Raw genomic sequence first — 22,060 nt, 5'->3', positions numbered from 1 at the left:
CCTGCTTGGATTTGTTGCAGTATAACACCTACAAAATTGTCTTTAGTATGCCTCCAACATCAATGAACAAAGCTCAGGCGAGATTGAAAATGATTTAGTTAAGCACACTTTGGCAGTAAAAATCAGCTTACCTGAAACATTGTCACTCTTTCAGAAGTTCTGATGGAGGTACAGTGGTGAGAAGTGCAAACTGGGGTATAATTGTTCAAAGACAGCATACCTATGTTATGGCACAGCAGATTGAATAAGCTGAAGTTTTATTTGACACGCTTAATACTTTATAAATTCAAGCTCTTTGAGAATTAAACCTGTCTTAACCCCTTTTTAAGTATGCAGTGTCTACACACACTAATCTCACAATCTATTGCTTAGTTAGACTTAGAATGAAAGAAGAATTTAGGATATGTCTTGGATTCCTACCTGAATTAGTCTAATCAAATGTAACTTTGTTGTGCAGTCAGTGAAAGGGAATGGCACAAAATCATGCAGTTAAGTTTCTTGATGCTTCCCGCTAAAGACTATGGATGCTCCCAGTCTTCTGTTTTGGAGCTGGACTGGAGCTTACAGGCCTTGCCAATGCAGTACAGAATCGTTACAACATCTGCTCTGTTCCTGTCTGCAATGTGGATTTTGTTGAAGATATTGGCTGGCCCACGTTTCTAGCTTATGGCATTAGCAAATGCAAAGATGCTTGTAATTGTAGTTTGATCTGCGACACAATAATTGTAAAATTTGCAGACATTGCTTACAAAAATTAATTGCAACAAATGTATTGACCAGGTTTTATTGTTCTTTTTAAACATATGCACATTTGATGTTGCAAAGTTTTGATATTCATTGGTCAATACAATAAAATTAACCAATTAAAATTAGCTTTGCAAGAGAGCAGGTATGAGTTTAAACACATCGGTTATTAAAATTAAGAGGTGCGAAGACCAGAATGATTGGCTGCTTGTTTTAAAAACATTTATTTATTTGAGACTTTGAGACTCCTTTTTGGATGTTGACTCTGACTGTAAGAACCAATAGGATAGTGTAAATTGAAGATGAACAGGGAATAAGAAATTAAATGAACTCTTGTCTGCAGAGAAGCGCTCAAAGCTTCTGTGCAGACAATATTCAGGTGTGCTTAAATCTTATATCTCTTGATTCACTAAAATTATTGTTTGTTTAAATATATTTAAATCTTTTTTAGATCAGCACAATTGTACAAATTACATAGTGTAAATTAATCAATAAACGTTTTTTAATCAGTCAAGTGATTAAAGAGCAGAGGGATGTCCTCTATAAAAAAGTAGGAGACAAACAGCTGTATACAGTAGGGCAGAGCTTATTGGGGGTATGTCTTTATGTCCTTGTGGGCTCTTATGTGACACGTCTATGTGAGGAAGTTAATGTGACCCACTGAAGCCCACCTCCCTCTAGATTTTATTATTTTGGACCACCTGATGTATCTCTGCTGTGAGTGAATCTCACCAACTGAACATTACTCATTGTAAGGTCTCTTAAAATTACTTTTAGTGCTAACCTCTAGTGACCATTTTTTTAAATAGCGTTCACATCTGCACAGTTGGGGTAAAAGGCTCTGAGTTGGTTACAATTGAATACATGTACACATGTGTCAGGCTAGGTGAATGTGATGGCTGTCTAACTCAGATTGTAGTCGGCACCCCCAGCTAGCTTATCACAATTGGGACCTCAAGTAATTTGATTATGGTCCATTTAGGTCTTCTAATTTAATTGGGTACTCAAAAAGAAATGCTCCCATTTATTTTTGTACTACAGTGTGATTCTGTGGTGCATTGCAGTGATTCTGAGTGTTTCACTGTAGGTCTGTAGTACCTTACTGTATTCTAACTGTAGGTGAAAGTTGACTCAACATTCAACTTTGTATTGGCTTAAATTAGAGAAATTATTAAATGGTCTTGTACTAGGCTTCAAAGGTCCTGAGTGCAAATGTAATGTTTATTTGGCCAAATTTGCACTTCTACATTAATTTTGGATTTTGCAGCATTTTCCTGAGTCCCCGCTTAATTTGATTCTGGCTCTGAACTACTCTGCTGGACCTAGTTAATTATTTTCTGACCAGCGTGTCGCTCAAAGCCTTCCAAAGAAAATAGGCCCATTGGAAGAGGATTTGCCCCCTTTTTGGAGAGGTGGAGGAATCTGCATGGGCTAATTAGCTCACACTTACCGAAATGCCTGGGTATGCCCTTTCATACAAAAACAAAAGAAGAAAGTGATGTATCTCACACCACTGACTGGAGTAGCCCCGTTTTGATGTTTTGAAGGGAAGAAACCAGTTTGTTTCATCAGTTGAGGGCAGGGCTACAGGCTGTGGAATAGTTATGACTGTCCGAAGCCTGATTTTAGGGAGGGATCTGGGTCTTTTATGTAAAGGCTGTGGTGTGCATGGAGCTTGGTTGATGTTGGTAGTTCTGCAGTTACTTTTCAGCCAGTTTAGAAGTAGAAGAACAATTCTTACCCTGAATTCTGTTGATCTAAAAAAAACAATATTGATATGGACATTGTCAATTATATATTCCTGCATATATAATTTTATGACATGAAAAGATAGTGCCACCCTAAAGTGTTTCGATATTGATTTACAATGTGTTTGACATTGATAATTGTAGTGACACCCTGACATAGCCAGTTTGCCTGGCTTTTGATTAATGCACCCCTCTTGTGGAATTAGGTTCATTGTGTGTTTAGAGTGCAGGGTTTGCTGGTGTACAACTGGTAAAGGGGACTAATGTGCATCATTTGGTGGGGGGTTAGAGAGGAGTGGTTGCAGGGTAGATTTAAGAGGTACGTGACCTGTGGGATCCTTCATTAGTGTGCACCACCTGTTAGGCAAAGTCCTTTAGAGGGTGTCAACATATGCATTCCCTCCTGCCATTCTGTATGTATTGCTTAATTTATGCATAGCATTTAGGAGTTTGTGTAATAAAGTAATTTCCCTTTTTATAAGAAAAAGTGTTAACTAGATGTTTATTTATTGAGTGTTGCTTGTTGTGCTGCTAAGTTCGGAATGTCTAACCTATAGCACCTTAGGCTGCTCTGCTTCAGTCCCTTGAGAGACAAGTATAAAAAAGGATTACTTGTTAGCCGGTTGTGGGGTGTGCAGCAACAGGGCCTCTGGACTCAGTAGCAAAGCACTGTAGTTGTTACAATTAGGGCCAGCACTTCCTACGTGCCCTAGGACGTTATGACCTGAGTTACTTACTGAGATCTTATTTGTGTTATAGAATTGCCACTCAGCAAGACTGCCCCAGTTGGTGTTGTGAAGCATCCAACTGGAAAGTGTTCTACTGTTTAATTGTGCACTGCCAACCTAAGAAAGGCCAGCAATGCCAAAACAGAACAGAAAATATGCTGTGCCCCCCAACCTCACGTAACGTGATCTAATATTCTGAGGCTCAAGTTAATCTAAATAGCTATATTAGTCTGCTGGCTGCAAGCCTCATTAGGTGCTGCCATGTCTCCTCACAAGTGGGCTCATTGTTTGTTATGCTGCACACACAGACCCATCTATTGTATTTTCTGGAGGCAAGGATGAGCATGATAGGGCAGGATACATGTGCATGGAGAGAGGGAGCACAATTGCATCCAGCACACTATGTAGTGATATTAGGGAAAAGAAGGCTTATATCACAAAAATTAATAATCTCTATATCTCTGGTACAGACCACCAACCAACCTCTACTTTCTCTGGCCATGGCAGATGAAACTCTGACTATTAAATAATCCCAGGCGACAGTCGACATGGGCACCCCAAAAATAGCTAGATAGGTGCCACACAGCAGGATCATGGGGTTTACAGCAAGGTCCAGTTAATATAATAATCAGATCACTGTCCTCAAGGGTAAGGGACACAGCTATTTGTGGGAGTGAAATTATATGTAGGTGACAATTATATAATTTATTTAAAGACAGCGTTTCTCTGAGTTTGGTTTAGAGTTCATAATGCTGCCCCTATTCATCCATGTTAACGATTTATGTATAGGCAGTCCTTGTGTGGGGAAGTAATGAGGATTGCTGCACACCTCCAAGATGAGAGTCACATAAATAAAAGGTATCAAAAAAGTACCTTCTCCTGGATTCAGATGCGGTCTGTGAGAAATGAAGGATCAACCTGAATTTTAGAGCTTTGGAAGGAAAGCCATCTGTGCCTGGGTGGTGTAAAACCATGGGTGTGCCTATTGTAAGAGGTGGTCAATGAAATGACTCTTACAATAGTCTAATCCCATCTTCTGCTTGTTCTACTCTTGAGTATCCTGCCCATGTTGCCATGGAATGCCGGTACATGCACACAACTCCAATGGTCTTTTCCCCACTGATCAAGATTTAGACCAATCTAGCTCTAACAGTGAGACTGCTTGTGGGGTATTTCAAACTAAAGCTAGCAGGCACAGTTTTTATTGTTTGTGATTCCTGATTATTTTGTGTCTTCATCTTCCTGTGTTTGTGGAGTGTATTGCATTTGGGGGACAATGCATGCATGACCTGAATGGTGCCCAGTCAACTTTTACTCATTCATCTGTCTTTATCACTCCCTGCTGTGGTATCACTGGTAAGCCTGAGTCTTCCTTTGCACTCTTGCATGTATCTGGCCCAACAGGAGTGCTTCCCTATATTTAATGAAACCTTGCCACCGTTCCATGATGCATCCTTATTTGTATACCTTGCTCTAGAGGCAGCAGCCCCTACCATTCACAGATCCATGAAATTTACCTCGGAGTGAACATTAAGCCAAGATTAATAATATGGGCATTTTTAAGAAAGCGGAACCTTTTATTATCCCTTCGAATGAGTCAAGTCTGAATTACATCATTACCACCTCAGTCCATGTCATTACAGGCATTGTTTTCAAACCTGGAAAATTGTCTTTTTTGTGTCAGCATAATGCATTCTGCATGTTCTAGTCTTTGGCTGCTTTCATTGAAATAGGAATAATTAGAATGACATACCTGGTATTAATAATGTGTTGGTCAAAATGTAAGAACTGAAAGCAGTGTCTGTGGTGAAAAAATGAGGTGTTGACCCTGCTGTATTGAAGACTCCTTTTCTTCAGACTCCATATATAGATCTACCAAAATAGTGACAACATTTCTGGTTGTTGTCCTAAAGAAATCGTTGACATAATAGCTTTAATATTAATACTTTGCCATCTAATAGGCACATAACTGATGAATCTACCTCCCTTTGTATGATAATAAAGGCCATACTGTAGATTACATTTAATTCTATTGTGCTTTCACTTTTACTATGGTTGTCGCTTAGCTTATAGAGAGATTACTTTTAGTTCCAATTACATGCATAAAGGCAATTCCGCATTGCTGTGTTTTCACAATTATTTAATTGTTTTAAAAGTCAGCCAGTCTGTACAGGCCCATTGTTTTTCACCCTTCTGTCATCAGTTGTTGTAAAGCCTGCTATTCAGTACCAATGTGTAGTCCTTGTTTTTAATTTAAATGTTTTTTGGCCTTAGCTTTTACTTTAGGGTCAGCCACATATTTCTTCAGGAGTGAGGTAATAGCCTGCCTCATTCCTTCAGGCCCTACCACACTGGTCTTGTGCATATTCATACTTTTTGTGATATTAGAGAAAAGTGTTTAGAATCATTTTTTGATGTCAGAGCTTTAATTGGGCTTTATTGATAGGCTTTAGGCCTAGGCCCTTTTCTCCCAATTGGACAAATGTAGTGAATTGTATTTGAAAGTTGTGTTGAGACTTGCATCCAATGGACTTGAATAGTCAAGCAGCATTGGCCCCAAATAAATCATGACACTGACTATATACAAATGTAAGATCCTGCACGAGATAAAACATTTATTCCATAAAGTCCATGACACATATATATAATGACTTTCATTAATATTTTCAGATAAACTTTACATGGGACCTGGACAGCTTTATCAAGATTTACAGAATTTGCTGCATGATTTAGAAGTAGTTGGTCACATTTCTCAACTAATAGGGCATCTTAAAGGAAATTACCAGGTAAGTTATTTATTTTCTATGATTAATGTGCTTGTTGTGTCCTATGGCCTCTCCAGCACCATGACTAGTGTCTCATTATAGTCCTATCCTGTCTGTTTTCTTTTTTACTCCTCTCTCGTATCCAATTAGTTAAACTGCACTCAGGATCTTTTTTTTTGTGCCAGGGACTGTTATAGGGCTTCTTTGATTGTACCTCATGTTTCAGAAGAAGGGCTTTCTCTTGTAAATAAAAATAAAATGATATGCATGGTAAGATCAAAACATGATGACACACTTTCTTTCTCTCTCTCGCTCCCTCTATAGATATATCTATATATAGCTATCTATTTATATGTGTGCCTCCTTCCCTGAGCCTTGAAAAGGCCCCGGGGACCCCATCCCCGAACTCGTATGAGGAGCAAAGGACCAGTCTTTCTTTGAGGCTGCCTACTCTGTGAAAATTAAGAGGAAGCTAATGTCAATGAAGTAGGGGTGCTCCCCGCCCTAGACTTCAAGCCCAAATGGCAGGAGAAAGGGGAATGGGAGGACTTGAGGTGTCATTTATGCCATCAGTTAAAGGAAACATTACTGCACATCCTCTGCCTCTGTGTCTGCCTAACTGTGCAGCGGAGGGCCCTGCTACAGTACGAATTTATAGCCTTAGAAATAAGAACTTCCAGTTAAGATGCTATGGAGTCCTTAAATCCCCAGAACTTCAAGTTGAATATTTGGCTGGTGCAGTTTATTGATATTTTTAAGAAACTGGTTAAGGCTAAAGCCCTGCTAATAGGGTCTTGGTCCTTTACCCTGGGAAAGAGTAAATGTGGTCTGTGGGTGTGCTTTGGTGGCACCTTGTACGCAGGCTGCTATGTGTGTAGTAAGAACAACAATGCTGTTACCCCCTATCCCACCATGACTAGGCCCGGTGGTCTCATGCTCTTTATTGCCCTATGCACATCTAGGTTGGCCTTTTTTAGCGAAATTTTATCAGGTGTGTATGGCTGCTTTTTTTTGTTTTGTTTAAATTCTTGAACAGGGTTTTTTTTTTTTTAAATCTGAGGTTAAACTCTCAATGACAGAGTTCAGGTTGGGATGGGAAGTAGCTGCTGTTTGCACTCTGGCACACTCGTATCCATTAAGCCCCATACCCTGCAATGTGCATCTTGTAAAACGATGGCCAAGTGCACAGGTTTAGGATTTGTTTCGTTAGATCCGCCCACATTAGGGAGCTTCCCAAACACCAGTTATTGCACCTTCCCAAATGATTTTGCATTTCATTGGTTATAGTTAGCTGATAGATAATGAAGCATTTACTACCTCTGCAACATAATCCGCCATATGCTGCATAATTTGCAGGGTTCAACAAAAAGGTTTGTAGTTTGTACACTGAGCAAAAGTCAATAGAAAGTACCACATGTGGTACTGCACAGCAGCGAACACTGCAAAATCACTGATCACGTCCGAGGTGAGTTGCTGAATGCTATTTTAAGCTGTTAAAATAAACTGATACTAACGATGTGAAAATACTACCCATTTAGTAGTAATATGCGTTAAAATTACAAACTATTGAAATAATGCTTCTTACTGCTGTTAGATATGCAATTAGTCTCTTCTTGTAGGAACATTTAGTCACTCCTGCTGCATAATTCGGTCCTTCACTGCTGCTTAATTCATGTGGCCCTGAATATAGCCTGTGTCAGGTGTCAACATAAAAAAAACATCACTTAAGTGTTGTTGTCAGAGATGTGATGCTTCAGGCTTTACCAATTCGTGCAGGAAACCGATCGAACACATCTACCCGGGTTTTTCTAAGAGAGGTGAAACAATATCTTAAATAAATCATGCAACTTTTTTATTATTGATTAAGCAGTTTTAATTTCATTTTTATTTTCATCGATGGAATGAAAATCAGTTTCAAATGCAACAACGCATTTAAGTAGCATATTTTGAGGATGAGGCACTGAAGTGGAGCAGAAAGATTACAAACTGCCACATTCAGTAAGATTACCGACAGTATAAACTACTTGTCTTGATCCGGATTAGAAGCTTTACACATGAACTAAACATAGCATTTATTGAGAAATGCTGGAAAGGTAAGTGGGTCACATCTCGGACCTGAAACAGCGACTATTGCAGGAGCTGGTAGTGCATCTGATGGAGAGGCCACTGTGAGGTTACTAATCCCTTAGGATTTCTGTCCCAGTGAGACCTCTGCGGTCATTATGGACTGATCACAAAACGCTCCTCCGCCTTCACTACTCTGCTGAACATGACTGAATTCATTTCTAATGTTCGGAAAGGTGTCTTTAATGTTATTTTAATCGCTCTGACCCGGAGACACGTTGTACCACAACACAGTATGAACCTCACAGTATTATTTTTTGGTATCGAGACTAACAGGATTAGTCACAGGCATGACCTTTTTCTTCATTACCCTGCCAGCGCCCACATAATTGTTTAGCTAGATGAAAATGTAAATCAATGGAAATTAACAAAAGTCATCAAGCTTCGTGCGGAGGATCCTGGGGCCACCTGAACTTTTCTTAGTTGGATTTGGATTACTGATTGCTGCTTTTGTTTGATATCAGTTCCTGCTACATTGCCCTACTTTTGTTACAGCAGAATTTTGCTTTTTTTTAGATACTTAATCCATGCAACTTCAGTGCCATTAGATCAGAGCGAAAGCTGGAAGTTGGAAACAACCTAAACTGAGCACCTGTTGATGCATTTGCACAAGCTCACCTGTGGGAACTGCACTGAATGGAAGTTGTGCTGAGTGCCTTATGGCAGGCACAGTTGGGCTACTGCTAAAAACATCTGGGCCTCCTGTGTGTGCTCTGAACAATCTCGCCTAAATTGGGGGACCACCAACAGAGGACAGTACAATACGATATTTGTAACTCTTTCTAACTCATCTTTCTCGAGTGGGTTGTATAGTATATTGAAAGTAAATGAGGGGTTATTCTATTGTCTTCTGTAAATTATTGCATTTCTTGCAGTCAAGTAATTGTTACATGTTCTGAGCTGCTATTATTCACCTTATGACACTTCGTTCACAACTCACCTGCACTGTTGTGTCACAGTTTACTCTTTTTGAAGCACCTTTTTCATCGCATCAATATACTATGAAGATCTTATGGACTAGTTATGAGTTGGACTATGAACTTGATTTTGCTTGGGACTCATTCCTTAAGGAGAACATTTTCAGAGTGTAACCGAAGGCAAACAGTTTTTGAACCATTCCATTAGAACCATCGTTTAATCGCTGATCCATATACACACGTTTGCCCCATCAACAATTACTGCATTTGTGTGCACCAGACAAGAGGAGTCACAAAAACATCTATGCCCCCCTTCAGCGACAACGTTGCCAACAGTAACAAGGCTTTCAACACACACCATTAACCAAATCATTTGACAAAAGTGGGTATAAGATCAATGTCAGAGGTAACGGGAGAGGTGTCTCCAAGAGGAGAGCTTCTGTGTCAAAACAGTGACTCCTGTGCAATTCCCACATATCACTCAACTCTTATTGGGAAAAGAATTAGGTTTTTCCATTCCCAGTGGAATTCGCACAGCAGGGCTACTGCCTATAGGTCGACACCACATCATCAAATATTTCACCTCATCGCCAAGTCCATGACTGCGACCATCTGTTGAATGAGGAAGTGCAAGCTCTCCTTGCTGAAGGTGCTATTGAGTTTTTTCCAACACACCAGTGTGGTGTAGAAGTTTACACTTCATACTTTGAAATTCCTAAAAAGGACAAGACCTCATAGTAAATCCTGGACCGTAGGCATCTGAAACTCTAAATCCTGTTGAAGCACTTCCAAATGACCGCCCTGTAGGATGTTGTCCTTGTATACCAAACAGTGGATTTTATGGCAGCCCTCAACTTCAATGACATTTACTTTCACATCCCATATATCCAACTCACTGACAGTACCTGAGGGTGGTAAGTGGACAGCTTTACCAAGTCAAACTACTGCATTTTGGGGTCACTGTTGCCCCAAGGATGTTTAGCGTTGTGTAAATTCATCGTTCATGTCTCTCTGTATCTTGAAGATTGGCTGATAAAGAGAGCCAACAGCCATGGTTAGCACACACTCAGACAGCAGTGCCTTTGCTTCACTGGCTACTGTCCACCCTAATTCCAAAAAGTCCTAACTTCAGCCACAGAGTTTGGTCTTAACTGATGTCACAGGGAAAGCCTACCTTAACAGAAGAGGGCGACCTGGGTGTAGTTGGGATAGTGATCCATCCTGCAGGGAAGGCTTGTGGCGGAGCTATTCCCTGCCCCACTTACACTTCAAATGATTTGTCTCCAGCACCCCAAAAGGAATCTGGTGCTAGTCATTTTTCTCTCCAGACCTCTTGCAGCCTAGACAGGGAAAGGGAAGAACTTTCAAGAATCAAATGTGTGAGGGCAGTATAGGGAATCTCTCCACTTTAAATGCTGACACCAGGTATAAATAATGGACCTCCTGAGCCACCCATCAGAACACTCCTGGTCCTGCGGACATTACAGAGAAATGGTTGCTTTATGTTTCAGAGGACTGGTGTGCTACTTGAGGTTTGCCTTGTTCCCAGAGGACTTCCCTGCTGTTTGAGGCTTGCCTTGTTCCCCAGAGGACTGCCCTGGTATTTAAGGCCTCCTTTGTTCCCTAGAGGACTGCCCTGCTGCTTGAGGCCTGCCTTTCTGGCTGTGATGGAAGACGGGCCGTGCTACCCAAATGACTCCAAAGGTCACTTGGATGATTTCCTTTGTGAGCTGCAGTGACACAATAAGCTATAGAGTCTTCCCTGGAATTGCCCAGATGTCCTGCTGCAAATGGAACTGCAAAGGGACCTGCCTGAGGCCTGCTAGCTTCTGGATGCCCAAAAGGTGTCTCCCCAGGTCCAGGAGCCTTGGCCAGGATCAAACATTCTGTGAAGAAAGGAAAAATCTTGAAGTTTCAGGCTTTTTGTGGCCATGGCCTGTTCGTGCCAAGATCCTGCCAACTATGATGACCACCAATGTAAAGCTTAGCTAAACTTGACTCTTTGTGCTACAGTGAGCGCCCACTGGCAATGTGAGATCTACACATCGCCTGCGATGACCACAATGCGAGCGTTCAGCAACAACCACCGGTAATGCTTGACTGACTTTTTGCGCTACATTGACGACAGCCCACGTCACCATACCTGCTCTTTGCACTACAGTGATGACCATGCATCATGCTTCCCCTGCTTCTCACAACCACCTACAATGTGAACTGGACTTATCCCATCCGATTTTGAGAAGGTAATTTTTTCAGCAGGTTTAACTGGGTCCCCATATCCGTCCTGCACTTCATCGCAGTTGGCCTCAACGAATGAGTTTTCTCCAGTATAGCTTGACTAGATGACCATGAGCGGTGGTTTGTGCTGTACTTGCCTAAAACTGTGAAATTTAAAATCTCTCGTTCTACTTATTGGATTGTTGCCTTTTTGGTATAGTTCTATTTATTAAAATCTACTCAGTTTATTTAAATTGGTTTGGAATTGTTCTGTGTTGGGTTTTCACTTTATCACTCTTGGCGCATAAATATATATTGCTCCTAAGTTAAGCCTGCCTGCTTTGTTCCAAACTTCCAGAGGGTTTGGTGGAGGTTAATTGGGAGACTTTCGTGGTTCATCCTGACAAGGACTACCGTTATTGCATGAGTTGGTCTTTACCTCCCCTCAACAAATTACCAAATTTCATATACATAGGAAACAAGGTTTGCTATAAATCCAAGCCCATCTGATGGGAAGCAGATGTTGCAGAGGCTTCACAATCTTCACAATTCTTCTCCCTTTGATTAACATTGTGTACGTCAACCGGGCTATAGCAGTAAACATTAAGGCTCTGAATGGAAATTTTGGTACACATTGCTTTGCCTTGTAGCCTCCAGAGAGCGAAACATACAAAAGGAGTCATGAGTTTCAGCTGGGGTACGAACGTATAATAGGCAATTGAAAGCCCAGAGTTAGCATGATAAAAATGTTTTTGACCCTAAGATAAATGAAAAGCACCTCTTCGAGTTGTTCACTCTTCTCGTAGTGCCACGTCATCGCTTTGGTTTTCTCTCTACCTTACACAAGAGAAAAGATAATGTAAACAGTTAGAACAATCTTGACGCATGTGTCAAAGTCGGAGTTATTTACAAAAGGGCTTTGGAAAAAATATTGTAGATAGATCAATGAAGTATAAGCTTAAGTTTTTGCAACCAGAATTAGAAAGGCAGATAATTCGCTGTATGAAACATTTAGGATTGCAAAACAGTTTCTCTTTTTTAAAGATTGCTGCACTAGAATTCCTGCCTCTCAAGAGTTATGTGACAAGCTAGCTACTTATTTTTCAATAAAATTGAGAATTATTAAGCTTTGTTTGTCAAAAGGGATTTGATCTCAGCTTTTCGGTATGATTATCTCAAGCTTAACACCACTTGCACTTTATCAAGCTTTGGCCAGATCTTGCTGGAATAATACCAAAAGGCAATCCTACAACCTAAACCTTGTTCTCCTCTTGAACACATGTCCTCCTATTGTTCAATCACATACAATCGACGTAATTAATATGGATTTTAACCATCTTAACCATATTTTAAATTTTTCTCTGGCCTCTGGTTTTGTACCTTTATGCTGGAAATAAGTGTCGATTATCCCTTTGATTAAAAAGCCGGCGGCGGATCCCAACAAGCTGGAAAATGTTCATCCTGTTTTGCTGCTCCTTGCAGCAGCTAAAGTTTTGGAAACATTGGTAAACCACCATTTGAGCACGTATTTGGAAGAAAATACCTTACTCCTTCCTTCACAATCAGGCTTTCTCTCTAAACATAGCACCAATATGGCCCTTCTTTTGATATCTGAGGAGATTAAAAACTTTCTTGATTAAAGTCAGATGGCCGCCATCATCCTACTGGATCTGCTTGACACTTTTTCTCATTAGATATTTGTTAGACCTGACAGCCTTAGGGTGCTCACCCCTAACTTTTTGCCTGCCTCCCTCCACTTGTTGGACACTGTTTTTACTGTTTTTTAGACTCTGCGCACCTTACCACTGCTAACCAGTGCTAAAGTGCATATGCTCTCTCCCTTTAAACATGGTAACCTTGGATCACACCAAATTGGACTATTTAATTTACTTATAAGTCCCTAGTAGAGTGCAATATATGTGCCCAGGGCCTGTAGATTAAATGCTACTAGTGGGCGTGCAGCACTGGTTGTGCCACCCACTTAAGTAGCACCTCAACCTTGTCTCAGGCCTGCCATTGCAAGGCCTGTGTGTGAAGTTTCACTGTCACTTCGACTTGGCATTTAAAAGAACTTGCCAAGCCTAAAACTCCCCTTTTTCTACATATAAGTCACCCCTAAGGTGTGCCCTAGGTAACCCCTAGAGCAGGGTGCTGTGTGGGTAAAAGGCAGGACATGTACCTGTGTAGCTTACATGTCCTGGTAGTGTAAACTCCTAAATTCATTTTTACACTACTGTGAGGCCTGCTCCCTTCATAGGGGCTGCCCTCAGAAATTGTTGAAGTGGTAGCTTCTGATCTGAAAGGAGTAGGAAGGTCATATTTAGTATGGCCAGAATGGTAATACAAAATCCTGCTGACTGGTGAAGTTGGATTTAATATTACTACTTTAGAAATGCCACTTTCAGAAAGTGAGCATTTCTCTGCACTTAAATCTTTCTGTGCCTTACAATCCACGTCTGGCTGGGTTTAGTTGACAGCTCCTTGTGCATTCGCTCAGACACACCCCAAACACAGGGTACTCAGCCTCTCTTACATACATCTGCATTTTGAATGGTCTTCCTGGGCTGGGAGGGTGGAGGGCCTGCTCTCACACAAAGGACTGCCACAACCCCTACTGGGACACTGGCAGACAGGATTGAACTGAAAGGGGACCTGGTGCACTTCTAAGCCACTCTTTGAAGTCTCCCCCGCTTCAAAGGCACATTTGGGTATAAAACAGGGCCTCTGCCCTACCACCTCAGACACTTCCTGGAGAAGAAACCTGAACCAGAAACTGCACCCTGACAAGAAGAACTGCCTGGCTGCCTAAAGGACTCACCTGACTGCTTTCTACAGAGGACTGCTGCCTTGCTGTTGCCCTGCTGTCTTGCTGCTCTCTTGCTTTGCTGCAGAAGTGCTCTCCAAGGGCTTGGATAGAGCTTGCCTCCTGTTCTCTGAAGTCTCAGGACCAAAAAGACTTCTCTCTTGCAACTAGACTCCTTGTGCGGCAAAAAATTAGACGCCCAACTTGTTCTGCAGTGAAGAATTCACTGCACGCCGAACCGGGATGATGCCGCTCGACTTCGCAAGGAAAAGATTGACGCGACGCCTGCGGTGCGATCGGAACTTCGACGCATGGCCCACCTGGGACGCCGCCGCCCGACTTCCAGAGGGGAAATCGACGCAGCACCTGCTGTGAGGGAGAAATTTCCCTGCATCGCCCACCGGAATGACGCAGAACTGGTCAACAAGCCAAGGATTTCACGCACAGACCCCGGGGTGTCTGAAAACCCCGCACCCCGAAGAGGAGACCCTTCCACGTGCCGGGAATTGACGCAACGTCTTCCCCGCGTGGAAAATAACGATGCAAGTCCGTGTGTGAAGGGGCAAAACTGACGCACACACCATTTTCCACGCATCTCCTCCTCTGCAGCCCTTTGCAGAGATTTTTCACTCAAACCAGGTACTTTGTGCTTGAAAGAGACTTTGTTTCCTTTTAAAAGACTTAAAACACTTTATATCACTTTTCAGTAAAATACTTTAAATTTTCTTATTGCATCTTTGATCGTTTTTTTCCTGCAAATATCCAGATAAATATTATATATTCTTCTAAGCACTGTGTGGTGTATTTTTGTGGTGCTATATTGTGTTATTGTATGATTTATTGCACAAATACTTTACACATTGCCTTCTAAGTTAAGCCTGACTGCTCAGTGCCAAGCTACCAGAGGGTTGGCACAGGATAATTTGGATTGTGTGTGACTTACCATGACTAGAGTGAGGGTCCTTGCTTCGACAGGGGTTAACCTGACTGCCAACCAAAGACCCCATTTCTAACAATATTGCTATCTAGACTTGCCGATTTGGGGATCAGTGGTCGAGCCTTGAGTTGGATTCAATTGCTTTTATCTGACAGAGTACAATCTGCCTTTCTTCTCGCCACCTAAAGAGATGGAGTGTGGCATTCCCAGGGCTCCTTGTTGAGCCCTACACTGTTTAATGTGTATATCTTTCCACTTTCTCACATTATTGTAAAATTTGGCATCAAGGTTATTTCATACTCCAGTGACACCCAGCTTATTTCCTCTTGTGGGAAGCAGGCCTCAGTTGAGCCAGGCTAGTTGAAGAGATGTTTGCTGGAAGGACCGAATGAATAGGAAATGTTTAAAGTGCAATGCATTTAAGACAGAGCTCCTGGTTTTTGGACACCACATGCCCCAAAGACTGGTAGCTGGAGGGATTGGGACTCCCTTCTCTGACTTCTACAGTGGTGAGAAATGTGGGGGGCTTAAGTTGGACAACCCTTTATCCTTTGGCCAATAGATCTCTTCAGTAGTGGGGTCCTGTTTCACCTTGCAACAGAATCTGGAGAAAATATTAGAATCTGTCCCCCTAAGCACACAAAAAACATTGTGTATATGCCCATTACCTCCAGATTGGAATATGCCAATGCACTTTATCTAGGTTTACCATTTTATGCCATCAGTCACCTACAAATTGTGCAAAGTGCTGCAACCAAGCTTATCCTAGGTCTGTCTAGAAATCTATCTGTACGTCCCCATCTGAGAGAGCTTCATTGGCTTCCCATCAAAAAGCCTGTTACTTATAAAGTGCTAGTCCTGGCATACCGTTCTTTTCATCACATGGCTCCCAAATATCAATGTTAAAGGCTATGTCATTACCAACCTGGGTGTGTCCTCCAATTTGAAAATGCCCTAGTTGTAAAATGCCCTCGGTTCCACCTGAGGGCAGCCAATATTTCTTTGTTTTGGCATCCATAGTCTGTAACACATTACATTTGGCTCTGTGGCCTCTTAAGAAAGAATGCCTGTTTAGATCTCAGGTGAAGGCTTGATTCATTGACATTGATTAATTTGACCTGACTTTTGGTGTTGGTTCCTTTCTTGTGTTTCCAGGTCAGGGATGCCTTTTAGCAGTTGTTGGGTCTATAAATTCATTGACTGATTGATTGAAACAACAAAATCCACTATAGATATTTCCCAATAAACATCAACTGCCAAAGAATATGGAGAAGAGGCCTCAGAGAGGGACATTTCAAATAAGAAACAGAAGTCAGAGCAGGCACTGAATGCTGACTACCATCCTAGGGTGGTAAATGATATTCATATTTGTATTCTAAATCAACTTGTGGTTGTCTTTTTGGTTACAATAGTAAGATGTAATTGCATTTGTTTTAAACTCATTTGTATTATGCTTGTGTCCACATAAATATGTATCAAAATTATGTATCCCCTGACCAACATTATTTTATGTGTGAGGAGTCTTCTTTCCTTGTTAGCAGGGACCTGATGATAACACTTGCAATAACATTGTTGTATATGGGAAACCTGAGCTTGTGCACTGTTGCATTGTTCACCTCTGCATTCCTCCTTATACCGTGTATGGCCTTTACTCTTAAGTCCCTATCAATCTGAAGCATCTTCTGAAGATGTTTCACTAAGATCCTAACCTGTAGTAGGAAGACCCATTTTATTCCTAATTATCTGAAGTACAGTTAGGTTCTTCTGTTTTCTATTTCAAAATGCCACAACTTCGGATTTATATATTTATTTAACTTGTAACATGCTTACTGTACACCAAATCCTCTCTAGCTGCAAACCAGAATGAAGGAAAACATTCAGTGAAGCACTACGGTACAAACAGGGATGTTGGGTCCTTTCAGAACTAAGACATTGGGATTGCCACATTACCTCCACCATCTCAACAGTACTCCATCTGTCAGATTTAGAGATGACCTCAGGCCAAGCATGATCTCTGTACCTTTAAAGGCACTGCTGTCACAGCACCTTTCTTGAAGGTACAAAACGTTTGGTCAGTGGCTGCTGTCAGTTTTGATGGCCATCCACCTAGTTTTCCTTTTTTTTTTCTTCTTCAGAATCAATCTTCCAAATTGTGTGTTTGAAAAAAAAACAAAAAACACTAATGACCCCACACAATGAGACCATGAGAGTTTTCTCATATGGAGTTGTGGGGGAGGGAGGCGGTCATTAATTTTTTTCCTGTCCTCACTGCTAAACCTGGTGGCGACAGACCAAAATAAAGGAAATTACACCATATGTCAGGTCCTGTAATGCCCCTCATCAGACGGCCCTTACACTGTTAGGCCTTCGGATAAAACTTTCCATTGATGAAGCTAATGTGGGCTTTGCCGATGGAAAGCTTAGGGTCCCCTCATCCAACAGTGATGCAGACAGACTGAGAGTCTAGATTCACCCAAGCAAGAATGATGCTTCAGGTATTACATTTTCAAGAGACTACGTTGTCTGCCAAACTCTATATCAGGCCCTTAATCTGTTAGCTTTTGCAAATACATATCTTGCTATCAGCAACTTAGTGCCTACAGTGATAAGTATATTTTTGCTTCAGTTGTAATGAAAGTTTGGCAGGTAGGGTACTCTGTTTCAAATATGGTGGAGTACTTTGTCCACCAAACTCTCAGTTCACTCGCCTCATTTAGAGAAAGGTGGACCCTAAGCTTCGCGTCGACAAAGCCAATGTGTGCTCCCTTGACAAAAAGCGTCCTCTGATGGCCTGATGAAGTAGGTGGCATACAGTAAAAAACTAAATATTGACCCTCTAACTCCCAGGTAGAAAACTCCCAGTGGCGGGGGTCATTACTTTTATATTTTTCAGAAACTTCTGCTTTGGGAGTTTGATTCTGTAAAACAAAAAATAGTATTAAATTGTGAGGGATTGTTGTTCACCAAACATTTGCACCTTGAAAGGAACCACATAACTGCAGTAAAGTGATATGGCTACATTACACCAGTACTAAAGAAGCTATACTGCCGATGGTGAAAGCTAGAATCAAGTTTTAAATTCACTTTTGTATTCCACAAAGAATATCGATTCAATGCTTAAGACTATTTTAGAGAGATTCAAAACATCTGCAGATTAATCAATGGGACCAGCATCCTCACACTGGACACTCCAAAATTTAGAACTGCACAAGACCTATAGCAAACCTTTTCGGGTTCTGCATCTACAATATAGAATTCTCTTATGTGATATAATACATCTACAAGTGTTTCCTTCAAAAATAATTTAAACTTATTCCATGCCTTCCCTTCTGATGGAACTCTTTCCCCTCAACCCTACAAACACCTATTAGGCCTTTTCTTCATAACTTGATAATCATTCTTCATCTTTACCTGTGCCCATCTCTATTTATTTTTTCACTTCTATTCCCTCTATAAATCTTCATTATTTGTGTATTACATGATAATCTTGTTGACCTCTGCTATATGTAATGACATTTATTTTCTTTGGTTTTCATTTTGATCTCTGGAAAATCTCAGTGCATCACTATATTTGGTGCATTAAATGTCATCTTCCATGTGGTTTTAGTGTCTTTCTGGCATGGTTGCCGTAGTGGATCCTCTATGTAATTTAGATTGTGCAGTCAAATATGCAGGTTATTCTACTAGTATGCTTCACCATTCAATTTTTCTTTAGAACTTAAATCATACAGTTGCCCAAGACTGGACGCTGGGTTTGCAGAAACTTATTTTGAAGAAAGAGGATGAAATCCGAGCTGCAGATCGCTGTAGAATCCAGCTGCGGCTCCCTGGCAAGCCAGACAAGTTAGTAACATTGTATTTTCATAAAGTATATGTTAGCAGAAAAATATAAACTAGTGGACGATGGTCCAACTATAGCAGTTCATACTAGGGAATAATGATTTCTTTATGCTTTTCTTATACATTTTGGCAGATCTGGTCGGCCAACCTTCTTCACTGGTGTTTTCAATACGTGTTCCCCTGGCAGTAAACATTCTTGGATCAACAATTTACAGATGGCCAAACTTGCTCTGGGTAAGATGTAGTTGTCTTATCGTGGGTAAAAAACTGTGTATATTCTTTAGGGTACAATGATTGAGTCTTATTTTAAAACTATTTTAATCCTTTTATGGTGACTTCAGTTATATGGAAATGACTGACAGCACAAGAAAATGAATGAGTCTGAAGCCAGATGAACTCCAAGAACGGTCATAAAAAGTAGTGGCAAATGTCTCATGAACTTTTTGTGATAAATCTTTCATTATGCAATGTGTCCTATGTACGAATACGTCACATTGCAAAATCCCCAGTCGCAGTGGGCCCAAGAGTGACTTGGCTACTGAATATTAATTAGACAGGTCGCCATGTGAGATTGGGTGTAAACACAGGAATGGTGGCCTACAAGAAATACCAGACCACCATCAATTTGTTTAAATTCTCAAACTCTAATATTTTTTTAGAGCTGGCATGCTTATTAAAGGAAATTGTGCTGCTTTGAAAAAAAAGGTTCCCTTTTGGGGAAAACATTGGGAGAACTAGGCAGTGGTGCACTGCCTCTCTGTCTGCTCCCACAGAAATCACCCAACACAGTTCACGAAGGGGAATGTGTCCCTTCGGCAAATAAGTTACCAACTCCTTTGAGGTGTTAAAAACTGATCAGTGGTTTGCAGCCTCAATTGCAGTCACAAACTATTGGTACATACCATACGGAATCTCAGTTAAGGGGCATGCCTTTCACACCCCTTCCTCCCTGCCATTCAGTAAGGATCACTGAACCCAATTTGCAAGTGGGACACGTTTTTTTTTGACTCACAAAATGGGTTTAATACATTTCAAAAAGCAATTTTGCAATTGCAAACCCTGGCATATTGCCAGTTGCAGGGTTTGCCGTTACAAAATGGCTTTGTTCATCTGGCCCCTAGTTCTTATCAACATCATGCCTCCTTCTTTCTGTCCTCATTTCTCAAAATGTGCTCACACCGAACCGTGCTTTGTAATTACTTATTATCAGCATAAGCAGGTCATTCTGCGTTTTCTAAATAAGCACATCAAAAATGTAACGACTTCACTTTAACTTTTCTTATTATGGATCAGAATGAGAGTTCCACGTTCTTAACTTAAACATTCATATATAGCACCAAACAGAAATATAGAGGGACCTTATTCTTCTGGCATACCTTGGTTAAAATGTATCATCCCTGATGTACGGTATCTAAACTTTACAAAACTGTAGTAGCACAATAGAAATGAAGCAACAGATGACAGCCCAAGAACGTGCCTCTGTTGGCCCAAAACATTTGGTGCTGAAATAGGTGCAGCAGTTAGCTCCTAGTTCTTTTAGAACATGCTAGTGAGGTCGCAGACTCATACTGTTTGGACATTCTTTATACATATGTTTGTTAGCTAACCCCTCAAATAAGCATGGGATAAAATCTTGCATTATTTATAGTTGCAATCATCACCAGCCCTTCTGCTAGACCCATAATCATTTAAAATGATGACCATGAACACAGATCATTGGGTGTACAGAACCCATAACTGTGGAATGCCCTTACGCTCTTCTTGAGAGCCGGGCCCAGTTACTTATGATTCAAGAAACTCCGCATGGTTTACTTTTTTAGACATGTTTGTTTGTAATTCAGCTCCTCACAGATTCCTGGTCATGATCGAAGAAAACTGTTGACAGGCCCTTCCCTTGCGATTGGACTCTTAACAACCCAACTCTCATGACCAAACTGTGCTCAGTCAATTCATTTGGTACTCTAAAGTAATCAAGAGGTTACATGTATTCTAACTTAATTCTGCAGCAAATGTGTATTTCTATATTGGTAGTCAAAATAACATAGGTGTAAACAGAAGAGTGAGTACGATATCCACATTTGATCTGAGCTGCAGCAAGTCCTACTTTAATTGTAATAAGATATTTTAAAGATTTAGATTGAAGGCAAGTCCAAAGTATGCTGCTTTCCCTGTCGCGTGGGCTCTCATTATCCTAAATGAGACTACTGGATTTCTAGGCAGCAGGATCGATAACGGTGTGGGGGACTGAGTCTGACCCACGTGTAAGGAACTCGTCACCCTAAATCCATGTTTTTGCTCCGGCGTCAGCGTGATCACAAAATGTCCCTACGCAAGAACGCCAAAGACTAAACTCCCACCACCACGTCTATCGGCAATGTACCAGACTGTATCCTTGACTGAAGCACAGAGTGAACAGGAATGTGTTATTGAGAACTCCAGTGCTGAAGTATGCTAAACAGTGTGATATAAAAAATAAAACAAGACCGTAGAACTGGTTATTTGAAAAATAACAGTACGAAGTCGAATAAAAAGCATTTAGAGCAAAGTGCACAGAGGCTCTAAGCTGCCAGCAATTGAATAAAATACATCCAGGGCATAGTGCACAAAGGCCTAAAGTCTGAAGCTAACGTGCAAAGGATATGTAACACTAACCACACTACACCCTCCCCTTGTCGGTAGCAAGTGGTTCCAATAATATAAAAATATGCCCCAGATATAAACAATACCTAAAATTATATACATATTTCGACAAGGTCAGAAGACAACAAAGTCATAAATTCAGGAAGCATGTGACACTAAAGCCAAATTCAATATAATGTTAATTATGCTTGAGAGAGAAAAAAAAAATCCAATTGTTACACAGAAGCAATAGAAAGTAGGAGGTCCTCCACTTCGATATATGTCAATATCGGAAGATCCACGCCACAAAGTACCATGGAGCAGGTGTGTTCCAAAGCCCCAAAACCATTCAGGGTGGCACCCCGTGCAGGGCCTATGAATGAGACAAAACCATCTTCCTCCAGGAAGGGAATCTCACAAACTGCCTCACGAAGCAAACGCAACCGTAGTGCACAAGTCTGGGAATGAGCCCTAATCGGGAACATCAACAGATCAGGATCGACCACTGGAGGGCGCTGCAGTGAGAGACAGAGAGCCAGTTCATGTTCAAACGAGCACCAAAGACACCGAAACACCGGCTGCACACAATCCAAAACCGGTCGGAATGACAGAGACCAG

General features: G+C 41.1%; 1 protein-coding gene across 3 annotated transcripts in view; it reads left to right on the top strand.

The window, feature by feature from the left end:
- Positions 1 to 22,060, top strand: part of ARHGEF10 (Rho guanine nucleotide exchange factor 10) — a 949,815-nt gene that overhangs the window by 464,777 nt on the left and 462,978 nt on the right. For all 3 annotated transcript variants that reach the window (XM_069235817.1, XM_069235818.1, XM_069235819.1), the window contains 3 exons: positions 5,891 to 6,006; positions 18,699 to 18,826; positions 18,957 to 19,057. In XM_069235817.1, coding sequence (XP_069091918.1) covers positions 5,891 to 6,006; positions 18,699 to 18,826; positions 18,957 to 19,057 — 345 coding nt within the window. The remainder of the gene's footprint in view (positions 1 to 5,890; positions 6,007 to 18,698; positions 18,827 to 18,956; positions 19,058 to 22,060) is intronic.

This window comes from Pleurodeles waltl, chromosome 5 (genome assembly GCF_031143425.1).
Source record: "Pleurodeles waltl isolate 20211129_DDA chromosome 5, aPleWal1.hap1.20221129, whole genome shotgun sequence".
NCBI classification, from domain to species: domain Eukaryota; kingdom Metazoa; phylum Chordata; class Amphibia; order Caudata; family Salamandridae; genus Pleurodeles; species Pleurodeles waltl.
This window is presented reverse-complemented; position numbering and strand designations above follow the sequence as displayed.